Genomic DNA, 24,488 nt, shown 5'->3' on the forward strand with positions numbered 1-24,488 from the left:
CTTCCTACCTATGTAGAACCTTATTCTTTTTTAATCATAATTCACTCATTGAATAACACATCACATTGCACAGAAATGTAAATGTTCTATTCAGTAATGTTTTATTTTTGACAATCTAACTGGTCATCGTGTACAGTTAGCAAGGTAACTCTGCAGCCAAGTGATGAAAGGTGTCAGTATCAAATCTCTAGACCATAGTCTCGGAGGGTTCGGGCCCTGCTTTGGTCATCGTGTGAGTCATCCAGCCTGCTTGTGGAAGGACAGCGGTTCAGCCAGGTGCTAACATATGCCCGAAATAGTGACCAGATGAGCACACGAGTCTTCCTTAACAATTACAGGTAGAAAGTTGTCATTTATCCTGCACTGTGTCAATGTGATGTAAAACTTAAAATATATATAATTATGTACAACGTTAGAGTGTCTTCAAGAAATGGGCCATGAAGTTTTGTTTAATTTTAGGGTTTATGTCCCACTAAAACAATTCAGGAATATGGCAACTTTTTAGCTCTGAATGGTAATGAAAGGCCCAGGCGCCCGCAATTATAGGCATGGGCAGATGCCCGGGTAGAACCAATAATCTCCGGTAAATAGCTGCATTGCTAATTTAACTGAAAGAATTTTACGTCACTTGAAGGATTTCAACCCCACATAAGTGATGGAAAAGTGATTTGAAAGTCAATGTTTAGCTTTGAATGGCAAAGGAAGGCCTTTTAACCACTCAGTTATGCATTGCTCTTAGACAGCCGCCATTTAGTAAATGTATAACACCAGAAAATGAACATTTGATATTATACAACAATTTATCTTAAAATCAATTGCTGGATTTCCTATTTATTTTACATGTATTCAAGTTAAAAGTTTTAGAATGAAGCATTGTACATCATAACTGCAGCTCCAAAATGGAGAAAAATTGGTACAGTGTGAATGTTCATTCTAAAATATCTGGATATAGTTCTCACATATTTTAATTATCTCCCTTTTAATAAACCAAAAAGATAAATACATGTACTGATAATAACACACAAAGTTTACCTTGACTTATTTTATGTAATAAATGCAATCGCTTTGCCGATAATTGAATAATTTCAATAATATAGGATGCCAAGAAGAAAATACACATTTTTGCTTTTTATCTCCCTTTACTCTGTCTTTATCATGTTATCGCTATGCTTTAAATTGTAAAGATTAGCTTAAAAGACATACAGTATGGTTGATTTAGACCTATTTTGTATAAAGAAATGTATTTTGTTCATGTCATATCAGTATTTTTAAGATATTGCAAATTATACTAAATTGGTAACATTACAAGCGAATTATCTCTCTTAAAGCACAAATTACTCCACTTTAACAACACAAGATAGAATTAAATGTTCCATTTAAACTTGTTTAATATACTCTAGCATTTATGTAACATACAAAGTGCATATAGTACATTCTGAGAAATTTAATTGGTAAGAAAATGAAAAATAGCGTAAATTGAGGCGGCCAGTTTGAAAAAAAAGATGGCCGCCAAAATAACGATAATAAAAAATGTTACTTATAGATTTTGTGAGGTTGGGTGTTTAAACTTAAAAAAACACAACTTCGTAAAATATAGCAAGAAAAATCACAAACTTTTATTTTCGGACAATTCGGCACATGCTTCTTTCTGATAAGATTTAGCTTAAACTTTTAACGTTTGAGTGTGTTCGAATGAAAATGATCAGTGCATAAATAAAGACATGATATTGGGTCATTTTGCAATATTAGTACTTCACGTATATATAGAGATCAATACAATCACTAAATTAATTTTACCTTGTACTTGAGCTGACAAGTGTGCACTAAATTTCCTAGTCTGGCTACCGACTAGATACTTTCTCAATATCTACTTATTATGATTTTACTTTTTAAGTGGAATCCCTCTTAGCTCTTATGGAATATTTAGGAGAAAAGTGATATAATCATCTGAGGTTTTGAATAGTTTTATGACTTATCTCTATTGAATAAACCAATACACTATGAATTACCAGTGCAAAACTTTATCGTTATGGCTATGATATACAAGTAGATAACCTCAAATTTGTTGCCCCAAATCTTTGCTCTTTCCTTTTCAGTAAACACCAGTCTGTATCTTATGAAAGACAACCAATTCGTCTTGTACATTTCCAACTTAATCTGGATGTCTTCTCCGTTTCTATCTACAAATATACAAGTCTTTTCAAGGAGCTGTATACCTAAGTGTAGCAAAAGTAAATATATTTCTTGCTCGGATACTTGTATATATTTAACTTGCAGTTTTTGTTGCACTAATTTTGTTTGATATTAGGATTTAGTCTTCTTGAGCATTCTACATTTACTCGTACATGTTTACCTATGAACCCTTAACCTCATTTCTGATTACTCTTAGTATTTAAGGTGATATTTTACCTTCTCTAAAGTCTATCCTCAAATCTGAAATGGAAAATATAATCGATAATATCCATATATATATATATATATATATAGCATAAAAATGTATTCGATAACATGAGCAACGTAAGTAATATAAAACACTGTATTTCACACTGTCACAGTTTATCGCCTTTTTCTTGCAAAATCTTTATTTTGAACAACTGAATGCACATTATTTTTTATCTAATTCTTCTTTACAGTCCTTGCAAGTGACCGACTAACCGACTACCTATCATAGTACAAACAAGAACGTACATACGATAGTGCAGGAAGGAGGAATGTCCGAATTCTCCGGATGTGTAGTGCACAACAGTACTGTCAGCCAACTAACCTGTAATTAGGCTGAACTATGCAGATGTCACACCACTTTATATACCTTCCGCTGACTGTGGTAGCATTAAAACAGTACCACATTCTCAACCAGATTCGAAGCAGTGTGCAACAAGAGGACATCACTGTAGAGACTAGGGAAGGATATCGGCACTAGCTGCATCATTTCTGTTGTCCTGTTTGTGATGTCTCGTCATCAAGACAACCAGGGAGAAAGCCGTGAGTTCCAAACAGAAGACGGTGTCCGTCTACTCTCAGACAGAAGCTATATAGACAACTTGAGAGTTACAACCAAGACGAGTGTAGAAGTAAGACGTGGATTATCGGCACTGGAGGAGACAGCCACTTAGAATGAAGATCAAGACCAGGATCCACGTTCCAAGAAAGCAGTCCCCTCAAACCACAACCCCATGGCTATGTACGTTTGAAGGTGTACATACTTAATATATACACAAAAAGGAAAATAAAACATAAAGATAACGAGGGCGAACTGAACATATATCGAAACACAGTTGGTAACCGCCTCCGTACGCAGTGGCAAACACCGCCAGATAGTTTAAAACTGTTAACTGTGCACAAACGTCAGTCGTCGAATAAACCTTGTCATCAAGAAGGGTCAGGCTACGAAAATATCCAAACTTCGGAAACAAGGAGACACATTCAATCTGTTATGAATAGGCCAATCAATTGCCTCGGAAAGTGGTATGATGCTAGCCCAAAAGACATCAACAACATTTAGCAAATCAGACACCAATTATAAAAGGGATAGAAGCAGACTGACCAAGCTGGACTATCAAGAACATTAAAGACATGATTCCTCCAGCATGAGCTTCTACTAGACTTATGTGACATGTTATGCTTTACGAGATCGTGGCAGTTTACAGCTCCGAGAGAACAATCAATCGATATATGCGATGATGACATGGTGTACCACCCAGTTTTAGCAGAATTAATCTGCGTTGAGTACAAAGCAGCTGCAATTCCCATATTCAGTTAAGGAGAAGTTCAAGCTTGCAAAGATAAAACTTCTGGTCACATTCAAGGAGTCAAAGAATGGCACGATCCGAAAACCAGGAAGTGAGACGGTATAAACGGATGAGGTCCACGAGCCAGTCAGTCTCAAAAGCCGTCACAAAGACATTATTGGGGTAACTGCTGTTGGATAACAAGAGCTAGGAAATGTCAGAAAGCGGCTGTGGAGATCTGCAGATAGCAAAAAGAAGAGAAAGCTTTTGCCGAAGGAGATACGCTTTGTAGAAGAAAAAGAGAGTAGAGCAGAGGCAGTAACGATGACCGCGCCAGTGCATGGAAAAGATGGGCAACATCATACATGAACCTTATATGGGCATATATCTGCCGCTACGTATGTCTACGCCAAATCTGTCTATGATCCGTTTCCCGTCATCAGCAAATGTACACAGGTAAGGATGACAAGTTAATCCTAAACGCTAACGCTGTGACAAGACAAATAACAACATGTACTGACAGCATGTTACACATCCCTTACCCTGTAGGTTGTTACATATGGAAACACAATTGTGTCCTGTGCGATTTCGGTGACACATTGGAACCAAAAAGAGGAATAAACGGAAACCCTATTGATCCGGGTCATCAAAGGAGGACTATTTACAAACAGACCAGCAGGCACGAAGGTTCTAGATGAGGCGGACTAGTGGACCTCCGAAGAAAACTAGTCTTCTCGGAAATAGTCCAGACAATACTGAGAGCAGACACCGTCATCTTGTCCGAAAGAGGACAAGCCACTCCCGATGGTTGAGTTGACAGTCCCCTGGGAATCTTGATGCAGTGTTGCCTGTTAGAGAAAACAGGCCAAGTATGCTGAGCTTCATGAGTAGTAGAGAGCTGCCTGAAAGCTCGGTTTGGCAACTTAAAAAGTCATCAAGCTGAATGTGGCTAAAGAGAGAGGAGAAGAACTAGAATCAAAACACTGACACGTAGGGATTGATCACTATTTAAGAACCGACGCCTGAAGTGCCCTTGGAAAAATGGGTTGAACACTTGTTTATTGGTGGTTCAAGGCTGAGGAGGTTATTTGTTTTGGGAGACGATAACACACTACCAACGATAAACTGCGAACGTGAATAATTATTCAGTAATCGGACTAGTGTGTTTCGACAAAAAAAACGATGCTAAGATTAATACAATACAATGTAGTCGTATCGTAGTCGTTCTCATTTACTAGTATTCTAATACACTATATTGTGAATGTCTATTTAAGCAGTGATTATTTTCGACACTTGAACATTAGATAAAATCAGTATTGTTGCGGCGTCTAAATAATTTCTAAAAAAATTGTAATATGATTCCCTAACCATTATATAGAAGAACAAATGATAGAAGATAATATATGAGTGGCCCGGATAACTTTTCATAGATTACATCAGATAACAAATTACGCTATGCGATAGTGAATTGTATTTTGTGAACGTGTATATGTATAGAATCTGCAAACCGTAACACGTCGGTAAGTTATATATAATGTATAAAACGCACCTTTGTTAGTCATAGCGTCGATAACCTTATTGTGGATTGTGTCCTTGTCATCAACGTCAATATACACTAGATGCTGAAGACATTCGGGAATTGTGCATGGTTCTATTCTAATTGGAATAACGTCATATTCACCTTTCATCTTCATGTCAAACGCTTCTTCCGTTTCATGCAAACAGTAAGAACTGTCTTTGAATTCCTCGGACAAAACAATCAGCATGTATAAACTTTTCCGAATGGCTTCATACATGCTTCCTATAAAAGAACGTCCTATTCTAAAATCCCTTGCACTGTAACAGCACGTAATTCCCTCGGCCTCTAAATTATCAACAATGGTCCGAACAAAGTTTAATGAATTCTTTTCATAGCACACAAACAAATGATATATTTTGTCGTGCGGTAATTCCGGTCTGCGAAACGCCATGTTTTTAATTGTAAATAGGCAAAACACAGTTTCAAATTATGGCTCTTTTCCTCGCACCTGTATAATCCCATTCACAATTAATTCACTGTGTAATTCCATTCAACGTTATTGACCCTACATTTATGGTTAGGAATATTATAAGCGGATCTTTACATTATTTTACGATCAATAATCCAATAGTTATTTTATTTAGCTATTAATAGTTTTTGCTATGAATTCGATCTAATGCAGCCATGATACTTTTACCTGTTTTGATCCTTTTCTATATTGAGGTAAGTTTTTTTTACCTTTATATTTATTATGATTCTCTCGACATTTAAAAGTTAAAGATTGTTTATACATGAAGTAAATAAAGAATTCGAAAAACACACACGGTAAACAATTTATGTAAAGCTGGTGGTATATGTATATAGACATTTCATATATATTTCAACTACTTCTTATAGCATGGCACAATGTTGTGAAAGAGAATAAATATTTATTGATAAATTAAGTATATTCAAAATTCAGTATGCCATATGTAATCTAATTCACTATTTGATCATCTAAAGTACATACTACGGTATATATTAAATATGTTGTATTTCAAGCAGTTTATATTATGTCATGTTTGATATGATTTGTGAATAATTAGAATACTTATCTAATATTGCTGTATTATCATGCTGCAATCCGTTTGATTTTGTCGGAAATGTAACTTTACGGCCGGCTGGCTTCCAACCAAGCTCAGGTTGAAGATCTTTTGTTTGCAAGATCTTTAACTTTAAGATAGCTTTGTATTGTTGGCATCACGTGATCATTTAAAAATCAATACTGTACGAATAATGTCATCGGTACATTGATAAGCAGTGATCCAAGCGTATACTAAGTACATGTATATCAATACGCGTAATGGTAAGCAATGCTACATAAAGTAAGGAAAATGTGACAAAAACTTGTATAGTTAACCATATCCCTTTCGTGTAGCTATTTTAAGGCTTTCAAAAACGCTCCGTCGTTGTATGGTCCATGATACTAAAAGAGGTACAGTTAAAAGTAACTTCCTGAAGGTAATCGATAATGAGAGGCTCAACAGATAAAACTAGTGATAGGGATGAAAGCGAAATGAGCTCTTTGTGTAACACTCTTTAAGTTAAAAAGTAAATACACCTTATAGTACAAGACACCTCAAATACCATAAAACACTTTTTAGGCTGGCGATATTCGCAGACTATTATATCCATATATCGAGTCTCTGTAAAGTTCAACAGGTGCTGAGACTGACAACACAAAGTATAATTTCATGCGCAATTCAAATAGTCCGCTGCGTTATTCAGTTTTGCCATAGAGTTGTATAAAGATTGTTAAACTTACCTGTTTCAATAGATCTACTTGCGCAAACAGGTTATAATAATGTTTTATTTTCCTAACGGTAAATACTTGAAAGATAACATTAGAAAATATTACATAATGATAGTAAATTAATTCACCTCCATGAATGAAATGTCAGTATGAATGGAACTAACTCAACGTTGACCGCTTCGGTATAGATTATGACCTCCGTCTATAAGGAGCTAAGAAAACAAACGCTGGTTCCGAGAAACAATCGTCGATATGAAATATACTGCGCATTATTCGACGACCTGACATAACGTTGAAAATAAGAATAAAATGAACTTATAGTGATATGAGTTATGTCAGGTCTTATATTTAGGGCACTGTTCTTTCAGATCATTTGCTATAGGTACTAAGGGACGTAATCGCTGCGTGATTGCCACAGTAACGTGATAAGAAACAAATGACCACATTATACCTGTTTTTAGGCTACTCTTATACTAAATTCGTTTTAAACATTCTGACGAATACTGAAAGAATAATGTAAAAAGCGCTTTGTCACCAATTTGCTTTAAGGGTGGGGGTGTAGATGTAGCGAGTTTTGTTTAAACACACGTTTTCAACTTTTTTCAGGTTATATTAAGATAGTGGACCCGTATTGGTAATGTTTAACAATACAGTTCTGAAGTTAACATATTTCGCACTGTGATTCATCTTTAATTGACTTTTACCGTGTCACTGTTGTTTGTTTGTTCGTTTTTTATTTGTTAATTTTGTATAAGTTATGTCTTTTTTCCTCCAGCTGAAACAGAGACAAATTTCAAAGTGATAGCCATTGTGCAAAACGATCACAGAGATTTCATTTTACCAAATTTTTTTTTCTAATAGTCTGCCTATATATCCAGAAAAGTGGCCTAGAAATTGCCTTTGATGGCATTTTTTGTTAATGCCCGACAGCCATGTTCATTGTTAACTTTATAAAAATTGGAAAAGTTTCAGGGGGGCTGTCGCCTTCTAAGGGTCATAGTAAGGTCACAGCACAAGGTCAAAGGTCAATAAGTGCATTTTTTTTATAAACGTCAGATTTTCGCCATTTTTGCTACCTTTTAATATAAACTTGTAATTTTTCGGTAATAATTATGAATTTGAGAAGTAAATAAATTACTTCGTGTAGATTTATTGCATTTGAGACCGGCAAAATTCAAAACGACTAAAGTTATTTCTATAGAATAAGCTTAATTTTTCGTACGCTCTGATATTTTTTTCATTTATAAAAGCTATCTTTTTCATGTTTGATATTCTAAAACTTTCATTTTCAGGCTTAAAAGGCTATTTGTTTGCCTGTATGATTGTCTGTATGAACAGTACAGGTAGAAAAATTCTATGGCACGTATTATAAGACTGGTACAATTAAACTTCGTTTGCTCGAATTAGGATTATTCGCTTACTACCCTTGGCTCGAACTCATCGTCAGGTCTATATAATGTATACTTTACATTGGCTTGTACTACTTATATCGCGAACACATTTTGCTTGTCCCGTCGAGCACTAGCTAACATAGTTTGACTGTACTAACTGTTGACAGATCTGAAGATTCTTTCGGAAGCATAGAACTCAAGGACGTAAAATAAGCAAACTCAGTTTGATTAAGTTTGTTTGTGAGATAGTATGGAATGTGCAAATTCTCTCAAGCATTACCTAAAATGGTCTATGTTGTCAAATAAAACTCTATTCCAGTGGTTTACGCATGTGATATAGTAATTTCAGGAATGTGTGGGCGTTTAGAAATACCATCTATGTACAAAAAATAAGCGATATCAAAGTTTGAATATAAATATTAGATAACCGCAAATGTTATGTTGTTTTTATTTTCATTCCATTAGCATGAAAATGGTACTCTTCATATTTTTGAATCAGCTAAAAAAGCATTTCTTTGCACATCAACATTAGGCTATTATAAGGACTGGTAACCGCTCTTCAAGTGTTTTCAATATCTACAATTTTGTAACTACCAGTGTTTGTTTATGTTGGTTCTATCAATGCCATACTCAAAAAGGATAATAATTGTCAGTAAATTTGAAAGTATATCGAATATTATTAGTATTATCTTTATGACTGTGAATATAGGGGTAAGCATGTTTGTTTGCCTGTTACAACGCCTTTAGATTTCGGAGTATTTGGTTGGTGATAGAACCGGGTAGAGCAAACTTACCAATGTATCACAAAGGAATCTGAAACAAATGAAACAAATGTGAGCACAAGCTATAGACGTCTTAGCCTGACATATTCATTCAACAGTATTTGTTTATTATGAATCCATCGTTTTGAATTTCAAATCTCTTCTTCATGCTCAGTCTTCTCATCATGAAGGAAGTTATTTTTACACATTGTATATCTCCTAGTTACTATCGAACCACCATAATTCATCATTTTGATTAGCTGAACCATCATCTGTCAGTAATCATGAAGATATATAAAGGTATATTTTTTCAATATTTCATTGAATCTGCCTTAATGTTACTATTATAATAAATCTAAAGCAACCTTTCTGATGTTTTTGTATCTTTATTTTTACATTTTAATCTGTAAAACATATGAATGACTAATGTTTCAGTGTCAAGATACTAGCTTTCTTTTCACAATTTAATCAAGGACATCCTGTCTGAAATCAAGTGTCAGATGTGTAAACTGTTATGATCTGATTCGTTTTCAACTTTTGTTTTGAACAGGAAGTGAGAGTGTAGAAGCAAAGCCAAAAATTATAAGATTCGAAAAAGAAATAGCGTGCTGAATTTTCAGAATAAAATAATGCAAATGTCGCATTAAGAGCTTCGTTGATAGTTCTTGAAATGTTCTACTTTATTAAATTACAAATACATAAAATATGATAATAAATGTTTGACCGATAGTAAAAAAAGGAAAAAAATACAGCAAATCAAAGACATGGTGTATAGAGTAACTAGTTGAATTCCTACAGATCTGTTCTGTTTTGTTTATTACCGTACATGTTCTGTGTACACTTATATCGTGACCAATATTTCAGTTACTAGTATTCCTCTAAAATGGTCCTATTTATCAATCACCGTGTGGACAAATTAACATAAATAAATATCATATAATGAATTATCACCAGTATTAAAATCATTTCTTTAGGAGCTGGAGAAGCATTCCATATATGTAAATGTTACTTTCAACAGTATTTCAGTCTTGTAACGGCGGTCAATTAACCTAATCAGTGTTTCTGGAGTCTCTACAAGTATTAGCCTTTTTCTCCCGCAAGTAACTGCCAACTTTTTCATATGATTCAGAAGCGAAGGACGAAATTACTCCTGACCATGTCTATTATCAAATCATCATGGAGAACATACACCTCTCCTGGGGATCAAACTCACGACCCCGCGATCCTTAGATCTGCGCTCTCCTTATTGAGCTAAACTACTTGGTTGTATACATGACAGTAAAGTGATTTTAACTGTTTATGTGAGAATTTTTATATATATTTATTTGTAATTCATTTTCGTTGTAGTCTTCCTCCTAAAAATCAACACATTTATCTAAAGGTGTACAATATGTAAATAATCTTTTGATAGTCAGTTCAAAGCTTAAATTCAAATTTTATTGCTACCTGACTGTGGTTTTTATCTCTGCAAAATTTTGACAGATTTGAATGAAAATTTGACACATTGTTTAATGACCAGTTCAGTTAAAGAAACATGACAGCGATATCAACTGTGCGTATATTCATTGAGCCATGACAGTTCAAATAAGGTAACCTAAAAATAAAACGTCACAGAATGGATGCAACTTGGTGCTGGTCTCTATGTGGCAAGTACTGCCATCTGCAGTATTAAACAAGTTTGACGTTGATGGGTGTCATTAATGGCATCACAAACCTGATATAAAATTAACATGTTCATATTGAAAATATTGACCGATGTTCCATTTCAACTAAACATAGTTGAACATTCAGAATATGATACTTTGAATTTCTGCTGTGATGAATTTACCAGTTATGTGACTTTTAATTTAAGGGTTACCTTATTGTTACCCTTATGGTTAAATGAATATAATTCAGGCTGTGATCGTTTTTATGTTTTATTATAATAAAATAATCATTAAACATTGTGTAGAACATCATTCAAATCTGTCAAAATTTGGCGATAAAAGAACAAAAAACAGGTGTATAGTTAGAAAAGTTGTTGAGTTTATTATTAATAAATGCACTATTTTGCTTCCTTTAGTACCTTAGAAGTCATTTTCAAAAGTTCATTTTTGACCTTGACATGTCTGTGACCTTGAAATTACATTAAAATAACCCTTGGCTACGACAGTACCAAAATATTTTTGCAGTTGATCCACATATATAGATTGGCAAACATGTCAAGTATAACACACTTTGCCATCGTATGCCACTTTTCCTAGATATATATTATTCTATATAATATATATATTATATATATATTTTTAATATTATCATCAGTTTTATTTGCAAAATACTAAAGAGCGTTGAAAAACAAAATTTAAACCAATTTAGATGTATATATGAAAATAAAACGAGTGAACAGCGGTATAGTTTATCTGTAAATGCACTCATTTGACCTTTGACCCCATTATACTGTAATGAGGAAGCCTATAAGGCGACAGCCCCTTTTAAATTTCATGTTTGATCCTAAGGAACACTTTTATAATAATATCCGAGCATTAACAAAAAATGCCATCAGAAGTCACATTTTCCTCAGATATTGGCAGACTATAAATGAAACCTCGAAATATTGCGTAACAATTATAAAACACAAAATAAAATTGGCGATAACAATTTTTCTGGGGAGCCTCGAGTAAAAGGATTTAATCGGAAAGAAATTAAGCTCCAACTTCTGAAAATTATGACCTTGCTCTATGCATTCATAAAGAACCATAGGGCAGAAGTAAGACTTACCTATAACTTTTATAAATGTAATTAAGTATTTTTTTAAGATGCCAAAACATTTACCCTTCAGGTAAAATTCATTTGAAACAGCAAGAAATGACTAAGAAATGTCTAATCAAATAAAACATTTCCTTTTTTGTACAACAAATCAATGATAATATGTTTTTAAATCAAAGCCTTGAAATGTCTGATGGTTGCGGGTGTTTTGGTGGATTTATTTTCTGTTTAAATGCCAGTCTATGAATATACATGAATGAAAAACAAATACAAATTTAATGTGCCTCATATCTACGATGAACTCTGCCTGACCTAGCTTGTGATGTAACCATGGGCTGGAATACCTTATCATTGACAGATCTTATATAATCTAAATGGTCAGTGCAGCTGATACAGGTTGAATAAGAACTGCTTGTTCATTGATAATCCATCCGCATTGTTCATGAATGGGACTATTTTGTGTAGCACATGAACATTTGTGTGTGATTTGGAATCAAATAAAGATGATATGATTGTCAGAAATACATTTTAACTTTGGTAGCGGGATAAACCCGCAACCAAAAAACAGTTAATCTTACTCGAAAAAAGAAAAATAATGAACAAAGTTTGGTCCTAGTAGGGTTTGAACCTACGCCCTCCTGAAAAAATAGTTAAAATAATCTCATAGTAGGAATTGAATACTCTTCAAAAAATACATTATTACGTGTACGTCAATTTTCCTAACCATCGTATTAAGGAAACAACATGACTAGACAATGATCATTAACAGTCCGGTTTATAGCGGGTTCGAGCCCAAAATTTCCCTCATACCGACAAGAAAATCGCCCCATTTGATCAATGTTCATACATTCACATATAATGTGTGTGTTGGGTGGGGCATTGCATATCGAAATATAGATGTTGTGTTTGTTACCTTTATATTTTATCTGATATTATGTCCTTCAATGTTTATTATTACTTCGTAAGAAACATATAAACGGTTATGGCACGCCTAATTGTCCAATAATAACGTTAACCCAAGTTTACGGTAAAAAACGTAGAATTAACAGGTACAGAAAAAAAGGGTTTTTGAAAGTAAAATCAGGGTTTTCTAATACTTACCCATATTTTCGGGCGAAAACACGCCTGTGAACCCATGTTTCAACTAGGTTTTTCAATTGAACTTTGAAATTCGGCCGTTATTTTAAGTTCACGAGCGTGAACCTATGTTTATGGGAGTAAACCAGGCTTCTCGGGTGTAAACCATAGCTTACGAACGTGAACATATGTTAACGACCGAGAACTTAGGTTTACGACCGTGAACATGGGTTTACAACCGTAAACATAGGTTAACGCTGCTGAACATAGGATAATAACCAAAAATCATAGTTTTGTTCGAGAAACCAAGTGTTTCGAACTTAAACCTACGTTCACGTTCATAAACTATGGTTCACGCTCGTAAACCCAAGTTCGTGGTCGTAAACATATGTTCACGTCCGTATACAATGGTTCTCGGCAATCAGATTATCCAGCAATTATGTATTCTTTGTCGAAAAACTAGGATTATCGAATACTAGCATAAATTTTCGAGCGAACACACAGTATAGCGGGCTTAAACTATAGTTTACTCTCTTGGACCCATGTTTACGTCCGATAAACTAGGTTTCTCGATTGAACTTTAACTTGGATGCACAATGCACAAAGTAATCAAGATTACAACAATACCCGATGCTCGCCTTAGTTTAATATGGAAAACCCATAATATCTTAAGATTTTGCAAACATCTTTCCCGCACAGTTTCCATTCAGTGTTTTGTGGTAGCCAGCCTTTCTGTACTTTCAGTGGTTTGATTCATTTAAAAGAACGTAAGTCCTTTCAATTGTGACGCACATGTTGTTAAAGATATTGCTTGTTTTATGTATGGAAGATCCGCGGGTTTGACCGAGATGCCCAAGAATGCCTGAAATAATACGAGTAGTTACTGATATCTCCCCTCACCTTCGGCAAATGACCTAATTGTGTCGAAGTGACCCAAAGATCCAAAACAGCAATATACATTGTGTGCATGTGCGCACGACGGTGTGTTTGTACAATTTAAACTTCATGAAATTAAAATGAAATCAGACTCTTAATGTTAAAGGTGTAGTTTTGGTATCTTTATTTCAAAATGTGTATGTTACCTCAACGAATCTTTGATCGTGCAAATCACACCACAGCGAAATTCAAATTAGTATAGAGTTATTGTTTCTGTGTTTGTTAATACTAGTTTGTAATGTTTTAATGATGAAATCTAACTAATGTTTTTGAAATGCAAATATTAATCTGTGAATTTAACTATCATTCATGATAAACAATTATATATTATACAGAGTGCTGTAGCATTTCCGTGTGACTGGTCGTGTCCTTCTGATAAACCGTACTGTAGTGAAGTGGGCTGTATCTTCGAATGTCCAGAGCCGTTCTACATTAATGGCAGTAACTGTGTCTCTGACTGTGGCGAATGGTTTGTAGACGAGAACAGGCACTGTGTTGCTTCTTGTCCTGTAAATACCGTCTACAAGGAAACTCTCAAACAAGTAATGAATTCCCAGTATTTGGAAAGGAAATGTGTTAATTGCGACCAACCCAATCAGCTCGTTTCAGACAGATCATGTGTAAAAGTATGTCCTAATGATACAAGATTCATAGACAAAAATATGTGTGTTCCAACATGTCCGAAAGAACGATCGTTTAAGATTAACATTACAATATATGGATTGCTTCATTATAAGTGTATTGAGAAATGCCCACAAGTGGAGGATAACAACTTCTGCCGTGAAGACTGTCCCGAAAACAAAGTTTCATTCCAGTCTTCGTGCGTTGAGCAGTGCCCATCTTCACATCCCTTCTTATTTTTGAAACGGTGTGAGACTAAATGCCCTGAACATGCTCCATTAGCTGGGTATGATGAAATTTCATGTGTAAACTGGGAGTGCCCTGAAAAAAGATCTTTTGTTGATAATCAAACATGTGTTGCAATGTGCCCTAGCACAGCTCCGTATATAGTTTCGTCAGATAGATTCAACTATTGCGTTAAGGATTGTGCAGGTAAATACATATTTAATGATCATTGTGTGTCTACATGTCCATCCTTTACTGTAGCTGTTAACAATACCTGTCTTGGCCAATGTCCAAGCAAGACGCCATATTCATGTGTAGTAACACCTGGAGATAAATGCGGTCAACGTCCCAGACAGCAGTTTCAACATTCCATATGTATTTACAGTTGCCCCCATACAATGTTACTTTGGAATAAAACTTGTGTTTTTTCTTGTCCAAGTGGAAGGGCAGTTTTTGGTAATGAATGTACAGATATATGTCCAGTAGATTACCCATATATGGGAAATGTTACAAAACCTGAAGAAGACTGCTATCAATATGCCTGGGGACAATACTGTCAAACCGTTGAAAAAGCGGTATTAACATGTTTAAAGGAATGTCAGGCGAATAGATACACCTTTAACGATACTTGTCTATCATATTGTCCGTATCATTTACCACAACACGACAACACATGTGTACCAAAGTGTCCGGTTTCAGCTCCTTTCGTTACGAATGCAACAGTAGTCATAGAGAGCTGGCCATATCATTCCTATAAAGTCAAACAAACGGTACAGAAATGCGTGAGTGTCTGTGATGACGATATGGTTATTTTAAATCATGCATGCGTGAAAACGTGTCCTGAAGACCATTCATACATTCATAATAGAACTTGTTCGCAGCAAGAGTGTGAAACTAGGTACACTGAAAAAGGTCCGTCCGGAATAATTTGCACTGACGAATGCGAACCTTGGCAGTTTGTTCTCGATAAAATGTGTGTAAAAACATGCCCCAGTACCCACATGATTTATAATGGAACTTGTGTTGACCACTGCCCTGGCAGTCATTTATTAACTAGTATGTTTATTATTGGAGAAACATGCGATACGTACTGCTCAGCTCAGAATATATCAAAACAATGTATTAAAGAGTGCCCGCATGGGCTCTTCGAGTATAAGAGCTCATGTGTTAGCTTTTGCAATTCGCCATTGTATACAGTCGATAACAAATGTGTAGAAACATGTCCATTTGATAAGCCGTATATTGAGACATCTTCAATAACAGTAGCAAACTGGAGCAAAAATGGTGTCCAGTTTAAAAAAAGTAGCACTAATGAAACTATTGTGAAATGTGAAGCCACATGTTCTGCTGATAAAGTATTATTTGGTTCTAGATGCGTGGATCGATGCCCCTTGCACTCACGTTTTATTTTAAATGGAACCTGCAGAAGTGAAACATGCACAACAAACTATAAGTTCTACACATCACTAGGCATCAGCTGTTTTGATGAGTGTCCACCGGATTTATTTATAAAAAATGACACGTGTTACTCTCAATGCCCGAATAATATGTACGCTTTAGGGCGGAACTGCGTAAGTGAGTGTCCTAGATCTCACAGTTTTGTAAACAATGAAACACTTGGAAAGCGTGAATACAACTGTTTAGATCTTGAAAATAATGTGTGTACTGAGAGTCTTACTTACATCATGCGATGTCATGAAAAATGTCCTGGAAACAAATTTATTCATAAAAATACATGCCTAGATTTTTGTTCAAAGAACATCAGTGTCGTGTTTAATAGAACCTGTGTAACAAGTTGCCCCGAGACTAATCCGTTCACACAACCGTCAAACAAAACGGTATCGAAGCGGAAAGAGCGGTCTATAGGCGGCGAATGGTATTTCGAAAGTGAAGATCATCAAGTGGACGAATGTGTGCGGAAGTGCACCGGTAACTATTCGTTACATTTCGGATACAGATGCACCTCAAGCTGCCCAAGCAATGTACCGTATCTAGACGATGAAACAAAATGTGTTAAAAGGTGTCCTGGAGACAAATTACTTGACATTAACACAAGCATGTGTGTAAATATATGTGAAAATGACAGAGGATTATTTAATCATTCTTGTTATTATAACTGTCCGGAAGAGTACAAATATATGTATAATTCGAAGTGCGTTTCCCAATGTCCATCTTCGCATGCGAATGCTGCAGAGGAAGACAGATTTATTTGTCGAAAATCGTGTGCTGGTAATTGCAACATCAATCTTGGGGCACACATTTCGTTATGGGTGTTAGTGGCTTTACTCTTAATATTGATTGTTTACAGTAGACAGAGTTTAATGGACTTTCTACATGTTCTGCGATTGATGTTCGTCTCCGAGGTAAGAAATTTTATTTTTAATTTGACACTGGATATATTAAGCAATTTGTCGGCAAAAAAATCCAAAAGGCCACGTTTTGTTAGTATGTTTTATTATCTTTTCAGAAAAGGTAACTTTTTTGCCAGATGTATCTTAATTTCAATGGTTCGCGAATTTAGGGCCACTAGAATAACATGAGTTATGTCTCGGATTTTGAGATGTCTCGTAACACCTTAGTCTTAGTTTGTCCTTGTATATATAATGCACGTGCATTCATCCCCTTGGTCAACAGTTCGGTATAAACGTGGTGGTCGTATTTGCCCAGTATGATCAATTTGCTTGTAACGTCAAGCTTTAATGTAGGGATAATACACGTTTTTCGGTATCGGGCACAAACTTTGCAGACGTTAATACACAAAACAAACGTGTATTGTCGCTAGGTACGGATTAGTACGACAAGCTTTCAAGATTTACATGAATTCTGTGAGAAATTAAGTAAAAACATACCGACTGATGCTATGATTCCTAAAAACAAACAATCTCACAAATTATATTATACGCGATTAAACACATTGACGATTATCGACAAAAAATGAACCAACGCTGAGTTTAAAAGTGAGTAATTCCAGTAAGCACATTGTTTTATTGTATAGGAGAGGGCAGTGCGTTTGTGCAAATATACCATGGATTAGATGATTAGATTGCATCTTTTATGTTACAAAAAGAGGTTATTATGGAAGAAACAAGATGCAGACACCAGATGTCCATCTGCCATGATCTAAGCAGTAATACATATGTCAAAAATAAAAAATCATTTACTCACTCTATGTCGTGAGTAAATCAATTATTCACTAATTCCATATTCCTAAATACAAAAACAACAAACAAGAAATGTAAGATACATGTCTTAGTATTTGACAGCATTCCAATGTACAAAAAATACGGATATAGGTGTTGTGCGATGTGGATATAACCTGCGGTTAAATGCGGTTATTTTTGTCTGTGTACACCAGTCAACCTGAAAACATACTATCAAAATTTAAGGCAAACATACAATCATACACATGAAAATCTAAACAGTAAAAATGTGTTTTGTAATTTGTTCCCAATGAAACAGAAAAATGTAATAACTTCAATTCATCTAATCTAGTATAGTTTAACAGCATATAAGACGGTCACTCGGGTCTCTCTCTCAACTTCTTTGAACAACCACAAATTCAAAATGTATATGGATATACATTTAAGATACGTAAATGTGAACCTTATTTTTCTAAAAGAATTTAAAGGAGATGTAGTGCGGTTAAATGCGGTTATTTTTGTCTGTGTACACCAGTCAACCTGAAAACATACTATCAAAATTTAAGGCAAACATACAATCATACACATGAAAATCTAAACAGTAAAAATGTGTTTTGTAATTTGTTCCGAATGAAACAGAAAAATGTAATAACTTCAATTCATCTAATCTAGTATAGTTTAACAGCATATAAGACGGTCACTCGGGTCTCTCTCTCAACTTCTTTGAACAACCACAAATTCAAAATGTATATGGATATACATTTAAGATACGTAAATGTGAACCTTATTTTTCTATAAGAATTTAAAGGAGATGTAGTGCCTGGCCTGATGCATTTCTCTAGAACTAAATGAATACTCCTGTTAATCACAGTCAAGTCAAATCTGCCTTTAATATTCGAATACTGCTACAAACCATCAGCAATAACTATCAAGAAACTGGACATTCCTGTAAGGGTGGGTGGCAGGGAAAAATCAGAATACTTGTTATGCTGTCAAATATTCAACCTCGAATGAAGAATTATTATCAGTTAACAATAATATTGCACTGAAAACATGAGAAAATCGCGAAATGCAAGAAGAAAACGCGGTAAAATACCTACTCGGGTACTGGAAACAAAATTAGTTATCAGACGATGGAAAACGTGAATAATTTCTTGTATTAACAGCACATGAATTGCCTTGTTTGTACACGATCACATGGGCGGATCCAGTGAAAAAAAGGTAGATTTTATGCAAGAATATATATCCTTTCGTATGTAACGTTTAATCTGTGTGGCGTCAAACGAACATTTTTGTGTGCCGTCCAGTATGTGCCACTTGAATTGTGGTCTGTGTTATTCAGTTTCATCCTCATGGGGTCGAAAATAGCACTTCATGCTTCAGTCATTACTTTATATTGCATTGTACAGGACTTAGCAAAGTGTTCATGCTCAATGAGTGGACAAAAATCTGTTAGTTTTCATTCAATATTGACAGAGGTATTTATGATAAATATTGAAATGTGTAGAGCGGAGTTACCCGTGAACAATCTCAGTGAATATAAAAATGAATATTGATATTTGAACAATAACATTGTATTTGGTTCGTGTTATGTGTTTGGATATCTCACTCAAGTGAATTTTAGTTTTGAAATTCTATACTTCGTAGGTCAATGCTCTAAGGGTAGTTGTGTTTTGAAAGTATAAATTTTGCCTGTTGTAGCAAATGCTTTGACTGCCTATATTATGTGTTGTGGAGAATGCAACAGATATTGAAATTAAATACTTAAACGTAACTCGAATTTCAATTACCTTTATAACTAAGCGAAATTCCTCGAAGAACTGAGCATATCAAACGCGACGAAATGGAAACGGATTATATGCCTTATATAATAATGAAAATATAAATATATTAGTAAATGCATTAATTAGATCGGGACAAAAACCATGAAAATACAAAGCATTATTCATAACAAAAAAATACAGTATGGACAAAAGGCGTGTTGCGAATAGGAACACTATTTTAGAATGGTCAGTATCCATAGTAAAGGGGATATCTTTTCTGTACTGTGTTTATTGCATAAAAAAGTTTAAAAAGTTTTTTTATGGTTTGTATTGTATTTCTTTAAATGTTCGGACGTCAGTGAAGGCCTTAATATGATACTAAATACATACCTTAAAGAGAATTCCGATATTTTTTTTCCTTTCATAGAATGTTTTTAAATTCATATATATGATAGGAAAATGTGTGCTGAAAACAATGAACAAATAAAAATAATAGGTCACCAGGCTTGTTTTTGTAAAAAATTGCTTTGAACACACCCACTGTTGCTGAAACTGCCAGCGATTTTTGAACATTTTCATAATTTTCTGCTTTTTTATAAATACCAACCAAAATATACATCCAGGCAGCACAATACGGTTTTTTTCTTATTACAGATTTTATCATATACTTACTTGATATCATAGTCATATTTGTAATACTCTATCCTTACAATGATGGGTACAAATGAAAAAAAAAAAAAGTGTTTCATATTTACTTTTGTGAACTTTTTTCAATGAAAAATACCCATAGTGAAGAATATTTTTTTAAATTTTGAAAAAACTCTTTCATAGAATTTTTTCCTTTTTTTCTTGTGTATAGATAATTGTTTTGTGGGCATAAAAATTGCTAAAAATGTATGGGTCACCAGGCTAAATTTTATGTTAAGACCGCTAGAATACTAACCCCTGTTCGGACGGAAATGGCGCGAACCTGCCCAAATTGATTACATGTATGTCTGCTAAAAGTTTAAAAAAAGTTTTAAAAATTCTTAATTCTTTCTATAATTGCATACTAAATAATCTGAAAGGTGATATTGTCTTATCAGTACTAAGTCAATTATCTTACATTATATGAACAACACTGTCTTTATACTAAAATGCGATGTGAAAACACAACCACAAAAATAGCAAGATACCTGTCAGGCATGATACTTGTCAATACAACATAAACCAGTATCAACATTTGATTACTGATATAACTTATCAAAAATGTTATTTCATTCAAGATTCCTCATATTTAAGATTGCCTGTAACATGTTTCAACAAATGTTGACTTCAGTTCAGTTTTTCATAGAAAGTGTCGGCTGCGCAGAAAGATGCGCATTAAAAACTATAGGAATTCCCTTTAACAGTATTATTTTAGCATATACCTTGTATATGTTTATATTCGAGCTTCGTCTCTTGCAAAACATTTGAATAAGTTTTTCTTCTGGACTTATAAGGATGACTTTCTGTATTTTCTGCGTTTAGTGCATGATATAACATTTGAAAAATAACGCGCACAATTATGCAGTAATCTTTTTACCAGTAAATTGTAAACCCAGAAAAAAATAACAGAGTAGCTTTTATTCAGAATTTGTTTTTATTATTCTATACTTATTTTGTGTTCTGATTGTAAAAGTCATTACTGTTATGCTATATTTTGTTTATGTTTAAAATCTGTCAGTCTCAGAGTTTCTTTAGTCTTAGTGTAAATCTCTTTATTGTTTATCTATATTTTGTTATTATTATTGTTTGGTGTTCTTGTTATTCAATGTTTCGTAATTTCTTTGTATTGTATTATTTTGTAAACCTTATTATTGATATTTTTTATTTCGTTAACAATGCTATTGACTGTTTGTTATTTGTTATTCCATGGTTCATTATTCTTTCTGTAAAAGCAGTAATTGTTATTGTGAATTCGTTTTTTTTTTTTTTTGACTAAGTTCGATCATACTCAGAGTTTTTCATTCGTATGTCGCTATTATTTATATACATTATTGTTTACAATTATCTGTCATGTTTTATACATTGTTCACAAGTTTAATTAAGTTCTCACTCTTTCAGAAAAAATTAAAAGAGATACAAAAGCAAGAGAATATATGTCGAAGAATGAGGAAGCAAAAAGAAGATAGAATTCCAATTAATGATGAAGTGTCTTTCCAAGCTGAAAATGAAGAAATCATGATCGAATTGCAAGGTGACAGAACGGACAACGTACTAAATCATGAAGATACCAGATTATGAAAATCGCAATATATTATATCAATTCAAGTTTTTGTACAAATGTAATGTCATGAAGTTATTGATCTAGGACCACGTATCAGTTGACTTCATTCATACAAACACGCTAATTATTTTGAATGACGTATGTGCACTTGAAATTTTATAAAAGCACTCGTGAAAGAATATGTGCTCGTACGCTGTGTAGGTGCACTTGTATATATTAGAATTAAAGGAGCACGACAACTCAACATTATACCTTCACCAATTAATAAAAATATAATTAAATATTGAGGTGCTCTTGTAAATAACTAGTGGATAAGGTGTCGGCCGCTCAATCCAGGGCTTGTGGGTTCGAGCCCCACTGCTGTCACGACCATGACTTTTTATATGACATCAGTACTGTTTTTTCCATGAATCGGACTCGAGAAAGTTCCATTAAGCTTGAAGCTTTCATCACAATCGAGCTAAAACAAATTAGAATAAACTAAATAACAAGTGCATTTGGAATTTATACGCGGACCTATAAAAATGTAAAGGTGCACTTGTATTTTTGTAAGTGCACCTTCTTTTAAATATGGAGGTGTAGCCAAAGGAGACTTTTGACCCTGGTCAACTGGCCCGTTATCCTAAGTGATTAGTTCCTAAAATCTTTATTTATGAAGGTCGTTGATTTTTATTAAAGAGTCTTGTAAAGTTTCATTAAAGAATGTCATCACCATCACGGTACAAATTTACAAGAATCTAGAATGTGGAAAGTAAGTGTGATAATGTATTATCAAAAAGCAGAGGATATATTTTCGCATAGCCTAATTATCATTTAAGTTAGTGCATGGTAGTATTAAAAGAATAATACTACTAGTATTTGATCTGTGGACTATCATATTCAGCTAACAATATCAAATATTATTCTCAGACTTTAAAAACGTTTTATCTTCACATTTAAAGAATGTTCCATGAAGATTTTCCTAATGTATATTTTAATGAAATATGTATAATAAATAAGGGTCTTAAGTCGGTAACGTTTCTATGCTACATAAAGCATGACTACCGCCACTGAAGCTTATATTCGGATATACAGAGATACATTCGGTCGTCGTAAGAGAATACTGAAAACTCGTTAAAGTCGTTGCACCGTTAATAAATAAATAAATTGACAAGTATTTCAAGTATAGGTGACATTGACGTAAATAAATACCATGAGTGTGTGTGGTCAAACGTTTATCCTAAACTGCAACAAGTCCGGTATATTTTTTTTCGACTCCCCCATACATAAATAGCTTGATTGTTTGAATTTTGTCCCTTTATATCGGTTCAACAAATGATTTTGAGAAAGCGTACTTATCTTAATATGTAGTTTTAAAAGGGGGAAAATTTGTTAAAATAATTGTTCATGAGTCTGTTAATGACTTCACCATATAATAGTTATGTTTACTTTTTTGATATAGAAAAAAATCTGTTTTGCATATTAACAACATAAGTGCAAAATTATCAAGAGCGGTCTGACGTCATTCACAAAAAGACATGAACAATATCGTGTCGTTTGAAATAAAAATCTTTCAAAATTCGACACCAAAATTTCAAAAACATACATTATATCATTGCTAAAACTATTTTGTCTGATAGGAAAGATGAAAATTAAACCCACACGGCCATATGATTTCCCTTGAGCTAATAACCAAGAACTGTATCGGGCAGACGAATTCGTTTTTATGTGGATTTGTCTTTTTAGCTGTTCTATTTAGTTGTTGAAATAATTGATTTCCTGACATATATTTTGATTTTCTGATCCCCAAAATACGCAAACCACTTAAGTTTTGGCAAGCTTCTGTAAAAATATAAATATAATGATTGAATAATATTTTTGTGCGTTTAGACGCGCATAAACCACACCTTTTTGCAAGTCGTTCAAGAATTGTTAGCGCGAGTTGTGGATTTGCACTTGGTCCAAATGTGGTTCATACCTGATTAAAAGTACAAAAAATAGCATTTAATTCTCATATAATACTTCATTTTAGTATACATAATAATAAATGAATAGCATACTGAAAACTACATTGAACGTGCAACCGAAGAGGCGTTCTTACTGCGCTGCTACGGCGACGGAAAATGGACCCAAAGCGTGTTAAGGCCGCCATAAGCGTGGTATAAGCCTAGTGGAAACGCCAGACATCGTGCTGTGGTCGCCATGGTCGCCAATGATCTCCAGTCACGGCTTTTGTTTTTGACATGTTCAAAACAAGCGCCAAGGTTCGGCGATCCGTTCTGGAACGCGTTGAGAATGCGGTGGGATCGCGAAGGTCGTTAGACAAGAGTCGTAACATCTCCATGAACGTATTATAAGCGCAGTACAGGCGTGGCAAAGACGCTGCAAAAACGGTAGCATTTGCAACGGCGACTTCATGGCGTCCTCACCACGACCATCGGCTTTCTGACACGACCACACTACGCGTTCGGTGTCCTTATGGTGTTGCCAGGGCGATCTAACTATGATTTCACTACTGTTATGCGATTGCACACGTCCTAATTAGGGCTCCAAGTGTGCATAT

General features: G+C 34.4%; 2 protein-coding genes across 2 annotated transcripts in view; one reads left to right on the forward strand and one right to left on the reverse strand.

The window, feature by feature from the left end:
• LOC123564661 (uncharacterized) overlaps nt 1–5,795 on the reverse strand; it is a 31,633-nt gene extending 25,838 nt beyond the window's left edge. The window contains exons 1-3 of the mRNA XM_053537315.1: nt 5,278–5,795; nt 2,410–2,433; nt 2,056–2,180 (exon numbers count right to left, since the gene is read on the reverse strand). Coding sequence (XP_053393290.1) covers nt 2,056–2,180; nt 2,410–2,433; nt 5,278–5,698 — 570 coding nt within the window. The 5' untranslated portion in view covers nt 5,699–5,795. The remainder of the gene's footprint in view (nt 1–2,055; nt 2,181–2,409; nt 2,434–5,277) is intronic.
• Nucleotides 5,796–5,840: 45 nt separating this feature from the next.
• Nucleotides 5,841–22,934, forward strand: LOC123562397 (proprotein convertase subtilisin/kexin type 5-like). The gene is made up of 3 exons (XM_053537316.1): nt 5,841–5,970; nt 14,285–17,158; nt 21,784–22,934. Exons 1-3 carry the CDS (start codon nt 5,932–5,934, stop codon nt 21,961–21,963), a joined length of 3,093 nt encoding a protein of 1,030 aa, XP_053393291.1. The 5' UTR covers nt 5,841–5,931; the 3' UTR covers nt 21,964–22,934.
• Nucleotides 22,935–24,488: the final 1,554 nt, after the last annotated feature.

The sequence above is a fragment of the Mercenaria mercenaria genome, chromosome 2, assembly GCF_021730395.1.
Source record: "Mercenaria mercenaria strain notata chromosome 2, MADL_Memer_1, whole genome shotgun sequence".
Lineage (NCBI taxonomy): Eukaryota > Metazoa > Mollusca > Bivalvia > Venerida > Veneridae > Mercenaria > Mercenaria mercenaria.